Source organism: Phyllobates terribilis, unplaced genomic scaffold (assembly GCF_046119375.1).
Source record: "Phyllobates terribilis strain yellow unplaced genomic scaffold, ASM4611937v1 Scaffold_9__5_contigs__length_417890890, whole genome shotgun sequence".
Taxonomy (NCBI): Eukaryota; Metazoa; Chordata; class Amphibia; order Anura; family Dendrobatidae; genus Phyllobates; species Phyllobates terribilis.
In genome coordinates, this window is record NW_027362769.1 from 244,479,005 (window position 1) to 244,496,679 (window position 17,675).

The 17,675-nt window shown below is 41.5% G+C and overlaps 1 protein-coding gene across 3 annotated transcripts in view; it reads right to left on the reverse strand.

The window, feature by feature from the left end:
• METTL22 (methyltransferase 22, Kin17 lysine) overlaps window positions 1-17,675 on the reverse strand; it is a 224,842-nt gene that overhangs the window by 40,448 nt on the left and 166,719 nt on the right. For all 3 annotated transcript variants that reach the window (XM_073647778.1, XM_073647777.1, XM_073647779.1), the window contains exon 8: window positions 9,598-9,678. In XM_073647778.1, the coding sequence (XP_073503879.1) occupies window positions 9,598-9,678 (81 nt within the window). The remainder of the gene's footprint in view (window positions 1-9,597; window positions 9,679-17,675) is intronic.

Sequence of the window (17,675 nt, forward strand, 5' to 3'; positions counted from 1 at the left end):
AAAAATACTTTTAACTTGTGTTCCACTTTTATGCATTGGAGAATTTTTTTTCACAGTGGCGGGGCAAACAAACAGATTTTCAGACTGAAACAACTTTTCTTTTTTAATTGTCTTTAATTTTTTATATTTAACACATTGTCTCCGACTCCTATAGAGTCATTAAACAAGTCGGGGGGGGGGGGGGGGGGAGTATTTCAAAATTTAAATATATTTTGATTATTGCAAATTTCCTCTGCAACTGGGGCTATCGTAGTAGCCCTAGTTATAGGGCAAATTCAACCTCCTGAATTCACGGCTGAGCTGATCGGGGTCTGCCAAGACCCAACAGCTCCTGTTCCCTCCCAGGACCTTGTGATTATGTCAATACTAAGACAGGAGGAGGAAGCGCTGCTTCTGCCATCTATATTGCATATACAGAGTTTGTTTAGATCAGTGCATACAACAATTAGGAAGGCAGAGATGGTTAAAAAAAAAAAACGCAAACAGCTTTGCCTTCTATATGGGTGATCCAGCAATCTCTGACAGGTGGCTTTCTGATTTCAGTTTAGCTGCTGAATAGGATATATAAAAGTCATTGCACAGTTATATGCAGATAGACCTGATGTTTTAAGTCACTGTGGAGTCCATAAACAGTTAATAGCAAATAAAATGCACATACTAAAAGAGAAGAAAATACCAACAAATCAAACATAATTGACCATGGAGCAGAAAAGAAATGTCAAAGTGTCCTCGTATTTCCTAAAACAAAAATAATGTGAAACACCATAGAGTTCTATAACTCCAGCTTTAATCAAAGTAATATACACTAGAGATGAACAAGGAGGACCCTGGAGGGGTATCCACATTGGTACTCTAATACACAAATTTTATCTAATTAGTAAGGGCTTACAAAAAGAGAAAATAAAAAATGGAATAATTTAAAATGTAATGCATGAATTGTAAACTAAGGATGCACATACTGTAATGACTCCAATTCATCAAACAATTTCACTAGAATGATGGCGTAAATTGCTTTGAAAAAAGTTGCAACGCGGAGTTGTGAAGAAAATTTACAACTTTTGGCATTTTCACGCCAGTTTCTCCCAGCTCTGATAGAACGGACACAGTGGGGGGTGTGAAGCCACATTAATTAATGACGAGCTCTGCTGTTTCTTACACCAGAAATCTTACTCTATCTAATGAATCATTAGAGTCTAACTCAGGGGTGGGGAACCTCCATCCCGCAGACCGTTTCATCACCTGATCCGGATTCTGGACAGGAACCACAGTACTTGGGCTTCAGGCTCGATTTTGCAGTCCAATGGAGTTTTAATTCTACCTTAGGCTGTGATGCACAAAATACTGGATCCTGACGTTGCCTCGTGCCAGCATAAGGATCTTCTTTGTGGGCAGAGTAAGCGCGATTTGTGCTCCCGTCTCGCTCTTAAGATGAAAGCAGCAGTCGCAGTGTCTCCAATGTGATGTATTTGCAGCCGTCCCAGAGTATTCTAGGTAACGTATGTACAGCACCTCCAATGTAATCTTTGTAATGTATATACAGCAATGTGTCTCCTATATGATGTATCTGCAGCGTTTTGGTGTCTCCTATGCAATGAATATTCAGCAGCCTTAGTGTCTCCTATGTATTGGATACACACCAATCCCAGTATATACTATGTGATATATACAGCAGTTTTGGTGTCTTCTATGTGATGTATATTCACCAATCCCCATTTCTTCTATGTGATATATGCAACAGAGTCCCAGTTTATCCTATGTTATGTATACAGCAGTCTTCGTGTTTCCTATGTGATGTATATACAGCAGTCTCAGTATCTTCTATGTGATGTAAAAAGCAGAGTCCCAGTTTATTCTATGTGATGCATACAGCAGTTTCGGTGTATCTTACATGCTGTACAGTATATAACAGTATTGATGACTTCTATGTGATGTACAAAGCAGTCTTGGTGTCTTCTAAGTGATGTCGTCAGCAGTCTCATTGTCTCCTATGTGATGTATATACAGCAGTCTTGGTGTCTTCTATGTGATGTATACTGCAGACCTACCATGAGCAGTTATGAGTTTCCTACTTTGGGGAGACATGCAGTGTAATATACATCTATGTTGGGAACAACTTACTGCTGTGAGCAGTTCTATTCAAAATTTATCATTGCAAAGAGTCGACTGAGCTCCAGACCAATGCAAACCTGGAAAAGCAGTTGAAAAGATGCAAAATCATCCATGCCACACCAAAGAGAAGCAGTTCCAGCCATTACACTAAGAGTGAGTTAATGAAATGTTTGACCAAATATAGCAAGATAATTTTTAAATTGATAATTTTGTGCAGCCCCAAAAATGATGGCATAAATATCTAAATGTTCCTTGGCAGAAAAAAGGTTCCCCATCCCTAGTTTAACTTCTACACACCCTCTCATCAAGACCAGTGAGAAAATCACCGGTCTTGATGAATCTGGGCCAAAGTTTCTAATCTGACAGTCATTACATTGTTTCTCACTTTTATTAACTTTGTTTCTAGCTGTTTTACATGCTCTTATTTTATTATTTTTGGGTTACATCAAGGATCACAGGTATCGAACTCAAAAATCAATGTGGTGCTTCCCAAAAAAATCTTTCATATCTTCTCATCATATATATGAAAAAAAAAATTAATCCAGGCAATCAATAAAGCACAAGGTGTTAAAAAGTAAAAAATAAAATCAAAAGCATTTTTTTGTGCTTTTGATTTTATTTTTTAACACCTGAAGAAAGCTATTGTGGAAAACTATCCAAAACGCGTAGTGCTTTATTGATTGCCTGGAATAAAAATTTTTATTCATATATATGATGAGAACATATGAAAGATTTTTTTGGGAAGCGCCACATTGATTTTTGAGTTGGATACCTGTGATCCTTGATGTTGCCTTAGGAGAGCCGTTAAAATCTCTCCCAATTATCCACAGTGTGCTGCATACCCGTGAAATATAAAAATCTATTACTGGATCCCCCAAATTTTCCTATGACATAAGATTTCAATTGAAGCCTCAATATACTGGATACCAGGTGAGCAAAACACTTGGTAAATTGATTTTGTTATTCTTAACAGCTACTCTTAGATCGGCGCCGCTGGTCTCCTTTTTCTCCTTACAGAGAAACCCTTCCTAATTATTTTTGGGTTGTAAGATTGTTTGCATTTTTGTAATGACTATCTCTGCTGAAAAAATAGCAATTTGTTTCTATTTGACAATCTGAGGTAAATACAGGGTGGGCCATTTATATGGATACACCTAAATTAAATGGGAATGGTTGGTGATATCAACTTCCTGTCACATTAGTATATGGGAGGGGGAAAACTTTTCCACATGGGTGGTGACCATGGCGGCCATTTTGGATCCAACTTTATTTTTTTTAATGGGAAGAGGGTCATTTTACACATCAAACTTATTGAGAATTTCAGAAGAGAAACAATGGTGTGCTTGGTTTTAACATAACTTTATTCTTTGATGAGTTTTTTACAAGTTTATGACGACTTATAGAATGTGTTCAAAGTGCTGCCCATTGTGTTGGATTGTCAATGCAACCCTCTTCTCCCACTCTTGACACACTGATAGCAACACCGCAGAAGAAATGCTAGCACAGGCTTCCAGTATCCGTTGTTTCAGATGCTGCACATCTCGTATCTTCACAGCATAGACAATTGCCTTCAGATGACCCCAAAGATAAAAGTCTAAGGGGGTCAGATCGGGAGACCTTGGTGGCCATTCAACTGGCCCACGACGACCAATCCACTGCTCATGTAGGAATGCTCGTGTTAGAACCTTGCTCTTAGTTTTTTTTCCTTTGCTGGTCACATGACCTTGTTGGCCTATTTAATCCTGCTCCACCCTTCTGGCTTTGCTGGACTTCATTGTATATCTACTTTCTAGCTAGCCTGTGCTCTGTGTCTTGCTCTGTTAGTTTGCTTGGTCTACTGACCTCTATTTTCTATATATTTTGTTTGTTCGTCTGTCTGCTACTATTTCTGTTAGGAGGTGTCCCATATTCCTCCCAGTCCTTAGTACTTGTAGGGATTCCTTCCCCACATCTATAGGTCTCCGTACAGACTAGCTTAGGACTTTAGCAGGTCTGATCGCAGGATCAGGTTCCCTGTTACATCGTAGGGATTAAGCTGAGTTCTATCGTAGGGACAGATCTCCTCTCTTTCCTTAGCTCTGGTAGCAGAACATAACAGTAAGTCCAGCCAGCAAATTCTCTAAGGAAAGATTTTTCTGTTCCATCATGGTGTCGGTTCAGGATTTGGTTCATCGCCTGCAGGGACTCTCTCTGGAGGTGGCCGAGCTCCGTCAGCACGTGAGTAACTGTCCTGGAGCACATTTCTTGGAGCCTAAGGTATGTTTGCCGGATTTATTTTTTGGTGAACACCGAGAATTTTTTTCATTCAAAAATGCTTGCTTATTGTATTTTCATTTGAGACCTAAGTCCTCTGGGGATGAATCCCAGCGCGTAGGGTTCATAATGTCACTTTTGCGCAAAGAGCCTCAGGAGTGGGCCTTTTCTTTGCAACCTAGTGATACATGCTTCAGATCAGTGGATAGTTTTTTTTCTGCTTTGGGACTATTATATGATGATCCTGACCGTGTCGCATCAGCTGAGACTGAGTTGAGACGTTTAAAACAAGGATCAGGTAATGTGGAAAAATATTGTACTCATTTCCGTCGTTGGTCTACTCAAACAGGGTGGAACGATTCTGCTCTGAAAAGTCTATTTCTTGCTGGGCTCAGTGAAAGGGTTAAAGACCTGATAATTGCTTATCCTACACCTGAAGATTTGCAACAGGCTATGCAATTAGCTATACGGGTGGATAGAAGACTGCGTGCAAGGGTTAATGAGAGCAAATCCTCTGCTATGTCAGTTTCTGGTTATGAGAATGTGTGTACTAACAGTGGTGAACCGATGGAGATTGGATCGGTGGCACCTCGCTCTCAAGAAAAAGACCGTCGATTTTTTGAAGGCTTGTGTTTCTATTGCGGAAAATCTGGTCATTTGATTAAAGGCTGTGAGCTTCGTATGAAGAAAGAAAAAAAAAAGGTCAGTCATGCCCGTATTGCCTGTTTAAATTCCAAGGGTGTATTTTTAGCTGCTTCCACGATTGCTCAGGAAAAATTAATGGAATTTCGGGTGTTTGTCGATTGTGGGTCTACTCTGAATGTTATTGATGGGGGATTCGTGGAAAGACTCAATTTAAAACCTGAACCTTTATCATCCCCCATTGCTGTGGTTTCTGTGGATGGTTCACCTTTGAAGAATATTACTCTCAAGGTCTGTGAATTTCCTCTCACTATTAATGGTGTTCACCATGAGAAATTGGATTTGGTAGTGTTGAATAACTTTCCTTCTCCAGTAATATTGGGATTGCCCTGGTTAAAATTTCACAATCCTGTACTGGATTGGTCTACCAGTGAAATTAAATCCTGGAGCCATAAATGTTATGACAAGTGTTGTAATGGGCGTATTGCAGCTTTGGATAGGGGAGAATTGCCTGTTCCTATTCAGGATTTTTGGAGAGTTTTTTCTGAGAAGGAATCGCAGGTTTTGCCTCCCCATAGAGACTATGATTGTTCTATTGAATTTGTCCCTGGAGCGACTCTTCCTAAAAGTCGTTTATTTAACCTTACTATTCCTGAGAGGAAGGCTTTGGAGGAATACATACAGACAAGTTTGGCGCCGTCACATTAGGCCCTCTAAGTCTCCTGTGGCGGTTGGATTTTTTTTTGTAAAAAAAAAAAGGACGGCGGTTTACGTCCTTGTCTGGATTTTCGTGAGATTAACAAAATTACTGTACGCAATCCTTACCCACTGCCATTGATTCCTGATCTGTTTAACCAGTTAATGGGGGCCAAGTGGTTCTCTAAAATTGACCTTAAGGGGGCATACAATCTGTTGCGCATGAAGGAGGGTGACGAATGGAAGACTGCTTTTAACACTCCTGTGGGTCATTTTGAGAATCTGGTTATGCCTTTTGGTCTTACTAATGCTCCTGCATTTTTTCAGAATCTGATTAATGACATCCTTAGACCTTTGATCGGTAAAAATGTGGTTGTGTATTTGGATGACATTTTGATTTATTCGCCGGATCTGGAGTCTCATTGGCGGAGCGTGCGTGAGGTATTACAGTTATTAATGGACAATTCGCTTTTTGCTAAGCTGGAGAAATGTGAGTTCGCTGTACAGAGAATTAGTTTTTTGGGCTACATTATCTCCAGCAAAGGTTTTGAGATGGATCCGGTTAAGGTTCAGGCTGTGCAGGAATGACCTAGGCCTATTGGTTTGAAATCGATACAGAGGTTTTTGGGTTTCGCCAATTACTATAGAAAATTCATAAAAAATTTTTCTAGTATTGTCAAACCTCTGACTGATCTCACCAGGAAAGGTGCTGATGCGGTTCAGTGGTCTTCTGAGGCCATTGAAGCTTTTGTGTATCTCAAGGAGAGGTTCACCTCTGCTCCCATCCTTATGCAGCCTGATGTTACTAGGCCGTTTTTGGTTGAGGTTGATGCTTCCTCTGTGGGGGTTGGCGCAGTATTGTCTCAGGATAACGGGGATGGATTACATCCCTGTGCCTTTTTTTCAAAAAAATTTTCGGAGACTGAACTGAATTACGATATTGGTAATCGGGAATTATTGGCTATTAAACTCGCATTTGAACACTGGCGCCACTTCTTGGAAGGTGCGGAATTTCCCGTTCAGGTTCTTACGGATCATAAAAATCTGATATATCTTGATGCTGCCAAGCGCCTGAATGCCCGTCAGGCTAGGTGGGCACTGTTTTTCTCGCGGTTTAATTTCTCCGTTACTTACATCCCTGGTACTAAGAATGTTAAGGCGGATGCCTTGTCTCGCAGTTTTTCTCCCATAGTCGGTGCTGAGAAAGAGGAGAACATTTTACAAGAAGGTGTTGTGATAGCTGCTTTGGACTCCGTTTTGGAAAATGAGATTCTTAAAGCACAGGAGAATGCCCCTTCTAACACTCCTCATGGGAGGTTGTTTGTGCCTGGGACCTTTAGGAGAGATTTGTTTGTTGAGTGTCACGAATCTCGGTTGGCAGGTCATCCCGGAATCTCTGAGACCAAGAGACTGGTGGGTCGCAGTTTTTGGTGGCCTGGATGGCAGAAGGAAGTCATTAAGTGGGTGCGTCAATGTACTATATGTGCTAGATCTAAGTCCTCACATACTCCTGCTGCGGGGTTGCTTTGTCCTTTGGAGGTTCCCAGTGCTCCTTGGACACATTTGGCTATGGACTTTATAACTGACCTTCCCCCCTCTGAGGGTTTTACTGTCATCTGGGTGGTCGTGGACCGTTTTAGCAAGATGTGTCACTTGGTTCCTTTCGTCAAACTGCCCTGCGCTAAAACTCTCGCTAAGGCCTTTGTCAAGGAAATTGTCAGACTTCATGGCGTTCCTACTGACATTGTTTCTGATAGGGGTCCTCAGTTCGTGGCTCGTTTTTGGCGTGCCTTTTGTGATAGGTTGGGAGTTCATTTGTCGTTCTCGTCCGGATATCATCCTGAATCTAATGGCCAGACAGAAAGGAAAAACCAGGATGTTGAGCAGTTCTTGCGTTGTTTTGTGGCAGACAATCAAGAGGGGTGGTCTGAGTTTCTGCCACTTGCCGAATTTGCTCTGAACAATCATACATCTTCTTCTGCTGGTTGTTCGCCTTTTTTTTTGTTGTTCTGGGAGACATCCGTCGTTTGGGTCGTTCTCCAAGTTGGGATCTGCCGTGCCTGAGGAGGAGAATTTTTCCGGTGATTTGGAGAGAGTTTGGACGGATGTGCGTGGTAATCTTCAGGAGGTCAACAGAAAATCTAAAGACTACTTTGATAGGAAACGACAGGAGGTTTTGTTCGTTGTTGGTGACATGGTTTGGTTGTCCTCTAGGAATCTGCGGTTGAGGATTCCTTCAAAGAAATTGGGTCCCAAGTTTGTAGGGCCCTTTAAGGTGCTTCAGGTTGTCAACCAATCTGCTGTTAGGTTGGAGGTTCCTACCTCCTGGAGAATTAATCCGGTATTTCATGTCTCTCTGTTGAAAAAAGCTGTTGTATCGGATTGTGACGCCTCTGCCTCTGTTCCTCCGGTGGTGGAGGACGGGGAATATGAAATTTCTCGCATCCTTAACTCTAGACGGTATAGAGGTAGTTTGCAGTATCTTGTGGCCTGGAAAGGTTTCGGTCCCGAGGATAACTCTTGGGTGAGGTCGGATGATGTTTCCGCGTCCAGACTTATCAGAGCGTTTCACAGGAGATTTCCTGATAAGCCTGGTCCTAGGGGATCCGGAGGAACCTCTTAGAAGGGGGGGTACTGTTAGAACCTTGCTCTTAGTTTTTTTTCCTTTGCTGGTCACATGACCTTGTTGGCCTATTTAATCCTGCTCCGCCCTTCTGGCTTTGCTGGACTTCATTGTATATCTACTTTCTAGCTAGCCTGTGCTCTGTGTCTTGCTCTGTTAGTTTGCTTGGTCTACTGACCTCTATGTTCTATATATTTTGTTTGTTCGTCTGTCTGCTACTATTTCTGTTAGGAGGTGTCCCATATTCCTCCCAGTCCTTAGTACTTGTAGGAATTCCTTCCCCACATCTATAGGTCTCCGTACAGACTAGCTTAGGACTTTAGCAGGTCTGATCGCAGGATCAGGTTCCCGGTTACATCGTAGGGATTAAGCTGAGTTCTATCGTAGGGACAGATCTCCTCTCTTTCCTTAGCTCTGGTAGCAGAACATAACAGCTCGGACCTGACACCCATAATGTGGTGGTGCACCATCTTGTTGGAAAAACTCAGGGAACGTGCCATCTTCAGTGCATAAAGAGGGCAACACATCATCATGCAGCAATTTCAGATATCCAGTGGCATTGAGGTTTCCATTGATGAAGAATGGCCCCACTATCTTTGTACCCCATATACCACACCATACCATCAAGATACGAGATGTGCAGCATCTGAAACAACGGATACTGGAAGCCTGTGCTAGCATTTCTTCTGCGGTGTTGCTATCAGTGTGTCAAGAGTGGGAGAAGAGGGTTGCATTGACAATCCAACACAATGGGCAGCACTTTGAACACATTTTATAAGTGGTCATAAAATTGTAAATAACTCATGAAAGAATAAAGTTACGTTAAAGCCAAGCACACCATTGTTTTTCTTATGAAATTCTCAGTAAGTTTGATGTGTCACTTGACCCTCTTCCCATTGAAAAAAATAAAGTTGGATCCAAAATGGCAGACTTCAAAATGGCCGCCATGGTCACCACCCATCTGGAAAAGTTTTTCCCCTCCCATATACTAATGTGCCACAAACAGGAAGTTGATATCACCAACCATTCCCATTTAATTTAGGTGTATCCATATAAATGGCCCTCCCTGTAGAATGAAAACACATTATTCAAGATTGACCTCAACTTTGAATCAGGATAAAATCTATAAACTGCTGAGATGACCCACCCTATATTTACAGATGCTAAAGAGGATATCTCATCACAAGGAGGTAATTACAGGAGGTGACATTCAATTCTACAATAAGTAGCATGATACATCTATATCATCTGGCAAATAAAATAAGAGATTTTACCATCAGCAGCCAGGATAACAGTCGTTTGATCATAAAGGTCAGCTATGTCATCTTCTGTCCACCAGTAAGGAGCTTCCGGATCTGAAAAAATAATTATATTTTTAATATATTTTACTATGCAATACTAATAGGAGGAAGTTGGGACAGTCAAATTCTATTAAAATAATATCCAGGTTAAAAGAAAAGTGCAATCATCTTTTCATTGTTAATATACAATGACCTGGTCTTATCGCAGAAAATGTAGAATACATGCAATAAAATAAATGTATATATTAATATATTTATATGAATTAAAAAATTTGTACAAAAAAACAAAAACAAAAAAGAATGTTTTTGTCTCCATTTTCCGAGACCCGTAGGGCTTCCATATTTCGGGATCTGAGGCTGTGTGTTGGCTTAATGTTTGCGCAATGAGCTGACTTTTTTATAGATACCATTTGGGGATAGATACGATGTGTATTGCAATTTTGCGGCAGCCAAAAAACCCTAAAATTTTGGTGTTTTGAATATTTTTTCTCGTTATTTATTGAACATTTTGATAGATCAGACATTTCTGAACGATACCAAATATGTGTATTTTTAATTTATTTTGTTTTATTTTCAATGTTTTACTTTCTACTGTATTTGATAGTCCCCTTAGGAGACTTGAATCTACAAAGCAGTGCTTCCCGAACTCAACGAGCTGGCGTTCACAGGAGTATCGTAATGACTGGCACGGGGGACTTCTGCAGACCCCCAGCTATCATGACAACCAGTCGGTGCCTTGCGGTCACATGATAGTGGCGGGATTGCAGCATGCACAATTTGCATTCATAAATCGGATCGCGCTCGGCCATGCAAGTCAATGGGTCTGTCAAAAAAATAAAAAGAAATCGGGCTACAGTCGGAGGACATCCAAATGTGGTCCGACTTTCACGAACTGACAGTATGGAGAAGATGGAGACATTTTTTCTCCATGTTCGAAGCAACATAGAGATGAACAGGGTGGCACACTGTGTGAGGTAAAATTCTTCTGCTTTATTCACACAATCTTTAAAACAAGGATGCGGGGGAGGGGGTCATGGATCAGACGTTAGGGCGAAGGTCATTTCGAGTGACAAACACGCTCCCATGGGTCCAGGTATGAGACTGTGAGGGAGGGGAGAGCACCTAAAAACAATAAGCTCTACCCCTCTTGACATCATAATGACACACCAACAACATACAAAGGAAACAGTGAAATTTAAAATTACAGTTACAGGAATAAAGCCATATCCAATTTTTCATTTAAACCTAGCGGGCCCTGCGCTCCAGAACGGATGATCCACCTGGCTTCTCTGCGAAGGAGGATTTTATTTAGGTTGCCACCCTGAATAGATAAAGAAACTTTTTCCAAGCCAGCAAAACGCAAGGCTTCTGGGTACCCATAGTGTGCTGTGCGAACATGTTCAGTCAATCTGATACAGCCTTTGCCGGAGGAGATGGAGTTAAATTGTTCCCTAAAGCTTATGAATAATGGCGGGATTGTTTTGCCTATATAAAACCTGCCACATGGGCACAGAACGACGTATACTACATATTGTGTTCTGAAGGTTATCCGGTCCGGGATCCGATGACTGATCCCCGCCAAAGTGAATAGGATTAGGATTTAAATGAAAACTGCAGAAGTGGCACGAGCCGCATCTGTAGTTTCCTCTCACATTAGATTTATTAAGCCAGTTAGAGGAGGGATTTACGATACGGTTTTTGACCAAATTATCCTTAAGGTTAGGGCTACGCCTATATGTTATGAGAGGTTTCTGTGTTATTATATTCTGGAGATCCCTATCAGAATGGAGAATATGCCAGTTTTTAATAATAGACGAACAGATTATGTTATCCATGGGACCGAATTTAAAATTGAACACAAATCTTTTTTGACACCCGTCATTATCCCCACTTTTCACTGTATTTTGCTTCTTGAGAGGCCTCAATAATGAGTCCTGGGAGAATTTACTGGCTATGTCCAGTACTCTATCAGGATAGCCTCTCTGCACAAATCTTTGCCAAAGTTCCTGGGCCTGAATATCAAACATGGAATTAGTGGTGTTAATTTTCCTGAGATGTAAAAATTGACTATAGGGCAAAGATGCTTTAGTATGCATTGGGTGTGCACTGTCATAATGCAAAAGGGAGTTACACGCCGTCGTTTTCCGGATTGTTTCAGTGGCCAAAAAAACATAACTCTGAGCCCCCCGAAAATAGATGTAAAGAACGTATTCATGTAATTTTTATCATTATCATGTAACTGTTTTTCATTCCCTGCCCCTACAATGAAGAGGTCATCGACATAGCGCGTGAACATCTTCAAATATTTCAGATAAGGGTTTTCAGGGAGGTATATGTATTTTTCTTTAAAAAAAACAGCTAAAAATAAATTTGCAATGGCACAAGCTGCTGGTGTGCCCATTGTGGTATGGAATGATGGAAATGCACTAAAAACACATGTAATACAAACATGATTGTAGCAATTAAGTTCTGTCAAAGTCACATACCAGGAAGTATCACAAATAGTGTTGAGCGAGTATGTTCTGTCCGAGTATGCTCGTGCCGAGCTCCGAGTATTTACAGCTGCTCAGTGATATGGTTGAATCGCTCCCGTGTGTATGATTTGCAACTGTTAGACATTCCTCCCATGTAATAAAGCTGTCAAACAGTTGCAAATCATGCACACGGGAGCGATTCAACCATATCACCGAGCAGCTGTAAATACTCGGAGCTCGGCACGAGCATACTCGGACAGAACATACTCGCTCAACACTATTTGTGATACTTCCTGGTATGTGACTTTGACAGAACTTAATTGCTACAATCATGTTTGTATTACATGTGTTTTTAGTGCATTTCCATCATTCCATACCGCAATGGGCACACCAGCAGCTTGTGCCATTGCAAATTTATTTTTAGCTGTTTTTTTTTTTTTTTTTTAAGAAAAATACATATACCTCCCTGAAAACCCTTATCTGAAATATGTGAAGATGTTCACACGCTATGTCGATGACATCTTCATTGTAGGGGCAGGGAATGAAAAACAGTTACATGATAATGATAAAAATTACATGAATACATTCTTTACATCTATTTTCGGCGAAAGGGTTAATAGAACATACTCGCTCAACACTAATCACAAACAATGCAGCTTTTTTTAAAAACATACCATACCAAAGAGAGTGAAAAACGCGAGAAAAACATATGTACAAAAAAAACCACTTAAAAACTAAAGTAACCCAATTTACCTAATAGGTGTAAAAATGCTGCAGAGAATCTGCAGCATCAAAAACTCACGAAATATTCATTGTAGATGAACTGAGTCTAAACATGCAGAGACAGCCACACATGACCAGAATAAGACAGATGGTGGCAGGCTATCTTTAGATAACATTGAATCATTTAACGCTACAAGCGTCCCTCTGTCTGAAGCCTTTATAGACTGCACAAGCGCGACACGCCTGCGCAGTCTGGCTCCAGATAGAAGAACGCATGGAGCCGTTACAGGTAGGAGGAGTGTATGGCGCCGGAGATTGCGGTATGCGTAGACACTGAACGCATACCGCGATCTTCAGCGCCATACTTACATACTTACCTGACCGGGAGGAGTGTTGCTGCGGCGCCTCTCTTCTGGCCGGAGACCGGGGGCAGGAGTGAAGGCGTCGGAATCGGCGCATGCGCATTGCGCTATCCGGTGCCATTTTACTGACGACACATTTGCAGTGTGTCTTCAGCAAAATGGCGCCGGACAGCGCTGTATGGGCACGCGTGTACTCCAGCGCCACACTCCCTCGGCCTCCGGCAGAACAGGACACCGCTGGAGCACAGGGAAGAAAGGTGAGTATAAGTGTTTATTTTTTTTTGTATGCGTGTGCAGCGTGAAAGGGATGAGGGGACCACACATACCAGGACTGGGGGATGAGGGGGCCACAGATACCAGGATTGGGGGATGAGGAGTACCACACATACCAGGATTGAGGGGACCATGCATACCAGGATTGGGGGATGAGGGGTACCATGCATACCAAGATTGGGGAATGAGGGGTACCATGCATACCAGGATTGGAGAATGAGGGGTACCATGCATACCAGGATTAGGGAATGAGGGGTACCATGCATACCAGGATTAGGGGGTGAGGGGGCCATGCATACCAGGATTAGGGGGTGAGGAGACCATGTATACCAGGATTGGGAGGTGAGGGGGGCCATGCATACCAGGATTGGGAGGTGATAGGGGGCCATGCATACCAGGATTGGGGATGATGGGTGCCATGCATACCAGCATTGGGGATGAGGAGTACCATGCATAACAGGATAGGAATGCGGGGTACCATGCATACCAGGATGATGGATGGGGTGCCATGCATACCAGGATGAGGGGTACCATGCATAGAAGGATTGGGGGATGAGGAGGGCCATGCATACCAGGATAGGGATGAGGGAGCCATGCATAACAGGATGAGGGGCGGCATGCATGACAGGATTGGGGATGAGGGGTGCCATGCATACCAGGACTGGGGATGAGGGGTGCCATGCATACCAGGATTGGGGATGAGGGGTGTCATGCATACCAGATTGGGGGTGAGGGGTGCCATGCATACAAGATTGGGGGTAAGGGGTGCCATGCATACCAGGATTGGGGGTGAGGGGTGCCATGCATACCAGGATTGGGGGTGAGGGGTGCCATGCATACCAGGTTGGGGGTGAGGGGTGCCATGCATACCAGGATTAGTGGTGAGGGGTGCCATGCATACCAGGATAGGGATGAGGGCAACACATAACAGGATGGAGGAACAGGATTGGGGAGCACAAATACCAGGATGGGGGCAGCACAAATACCAGGATGGGAGACCATATACCAATAAAAATGCTCGCCACACAGGCTTAGAACAGGCTCAATAGTTAGTTGAATATAATGGATAACGTTTCATACAGGGGTTGTCCACTACTTGGACAACCCCTCCTTGAACTAAATGTTTGTCCCTGGTAAAATAAAAAAAGCATACAGTTGAAGCCAGAAGTTTACATACACAATATAAAAAGACACATATGCATGTTTTTCTCAATATCTGACATGAAATCAGAATAAACTTTTCCCGTTTTAGGTCAATTAGGATTACCATAATCGTTAACATTTGCCAAATGTCAGAATAATGAGAGAATGTTTTAAGGCATTTTTATTACTTACTGCAAAGTCAAACGCTTACCTACACTAAGATTACTATGCCTTTAAACAATTCTGCACGGCCCATATGATGACAATATGTGGAAGAAAAGACACTACATAGCGACGAACACACCTCCAATAGAGAAAATAGAAAAAAAGTTCATTGAACAACACATGATAAAATCATTTAACCCCCCGTCACATACAATAGGACTGACAGGCACATCTCTTTTACTTTCATTTAGTTTTGAAATGTTTGTATTTCAGAGTTATTAGTTTTATGTTAAGTAAATGGTTTTTTTTTGCACCTGATTATGTGTAGTCTCTTTTATTACATCCCTATGAAGGTCACTGATCACTTTTAGAGCACTGAAATTGCAAACATTAGATATTATAGGTATTTTTCTAGCCTGCGCCTGACAGTCACATTGTATGTGAACTCGTTAGAACCGATATTGTATGTGACGGAGGGTTAAAAAGGCCAAAGCATGGCGTATACATTGTGCCCCGCATGAAAAATATCAATAAATAAACAATTATCGATACCCCAAAGTTTGTTCAATTGTAATAATCAATGGAAAAACACCTTCAGATAACAAGATAGTACATCATCTGGAAATCCCTAGTTGTGCATGTAGAGAGTGGAATAAACATTGACAAGTGAATAATATGTAACACACAATATGTACAAAAATAGGAAACAACAAAATAGGAGTATACAGAGACGTGTGTCCCAATAAATGCCAGCCCATATGATGATGTCATGTGTTTGGAAGCTTCTAGTTTTTTTGGCAATTATGCCAAATTATGGTAATCCTAATTGACCTAAAACGGGAAAGGTTTATTCTGATTTCATAGTAGAATAATCGCTGCACTGCTGGACACTGGTGCTCGAGTAGGGGCCGAACCCGTACTATGCTAGAGAGTAACCTCGGCACTCAAAAGTTCAATAAAGAGGAATTTTAATGCAGTTCACAAATTAACATAAACGTTTCGGTCAATCAGACCTTCATCAGTAAACCGACTGCTTGTGAGAGCTAAGAAATAGATGTAGAGGAAGAGGACTCAGTGTCTCAAATAGCGTAGATCTGGAATTGGAGAGGAAGGCGGTATCCACCGCTAGTTCATGGTGCTGTGTCAGCGCCATTCCAGCACTCACGGTCCCAGGACTCACGTGCGGTGGCATCACTGTCCCGCCTCCTGTCGAATTGAACATAAAGAGGAAGTCAGAGATCAGCTGCAGCCCGGACTTCTTCCTCTTCATGTTCGATTTGTCCGAAGGCGGAGATAGTGATGTCAGTGCTGATTGGGTGCCAGCGTCACGTGTCACAACGACCGCATGGCAGTTTTTCTTTCCTCCCCCTCATCCAAAAGACAACTTTTTTTCCCCAAGATCAGTACAATCAATCATCGCAAATGGCAATTTTTTTTAGCAAAAATACTAAACATTTTTTTTATTTTATTTCAATTGGAAAGAAAAAATCTGGATTGTGCCTCCATTTTCAGAGTCCAGTAAAATTTTTCAATTTTCTGGCAATAAAACTCTATAAGGGCTTAATTATTGCTTGGCAGGCTGATGTTTTTATTAATAACATTTTGGGGGGCATACAATGTTTAAATAGCTTTTTATTGCATTTTTTGTGGAAGACTTGGATAGTAAAACCAGTAATTCAGAACTTTCTAATTTTTTGGGCTATACAGCGTTTATCAAATGGGTAAATTCTTTTAGATTCGACTTTTGCACATGTGACAATACAAAATATGTTTGTTGTCTTAATTTCCGACGAGGTCAGTAATAGTACGAAGCTGCGCCATGGGACTTATTGACCAGCTACAAACTATTACGCATAATGCGATCGCGTCCGCACACAAGCAGTGCGGGGCGATCGCCGCCGGGTGTCAGCTGATTGTCACAGCTGACACCCGGTGCTATGTGCCAGAAGCGGTCAAGCACTGCTGCTGGCACATTAACCCCCAAAATGCTGTGAACAAAGTCGATCGCAGCATTCCGGGAGCAAGGGGAGGAAAGCGCCGTTACTTACCTCCTCTCCGGCGTCCCGCAGTGTCTGAGCCGGGTCCCAGATGTTGTCATGACAACATTCGGGTCACCAGGAGGCAAGAAGCTACTTTGGTCATACGCGGTGTGCGACCAAAGTAACTTCTGCATGCAGCGCTGACAGGCTGTATATAGCATAGAGATGCTGTTGCATGTCTATGCTATATAAGCGATTAGACTGCAAAAAGTGAAAGTCTCATAGTAGGACATAGTGAACAAGTATAAAAAAAAAAAGAGTCAAAGTGAAAAAAAATATTTAAAAAAATTGTAAAAATATTATAAAAAAATGAAAAAAATAATCCTCAAAAAATAAAAATATACTGTACCCATAAATAAATATTATGAAATAAAAAATAAACCAATAAAAGTACACATATTTAGCATCGCCACATCTAGAATGACCTGACCTATAAAACTGTCCCACTAGTTAACCCCTTTAGTAAACATAAAAAATAAATAAATAAATAAAAAACAAAAGCAAAAAAAGATGCTTTATCATCATACCGCCAAATAAAAAATGGAATAAAATGTGATCAAAAAGACGAATGTAAATACAAAATGGGATCGCTGAAAACTTCATCTTGTCCTGCAAAAAAGAAGCCGCCATACAGCTCCAATGGCCGAAAAATAAAAAAGTTATAGCTCTCAGAATAGAGCGATACAAAAAAATTATTTCTTCTATAAAATAGTTTTTATTGTGTAAAAGCACCAAAACATAAAGAAACAATATAAATGTGGTACCTTTATAAACGTACTGACCCGAAGAATAAAGCTGCCTTATCAATTTTACCACACGTGGAACGGCATAAAAAAACAAAAAGAACAATTCCTGAATTGTTGGTTTTTGTT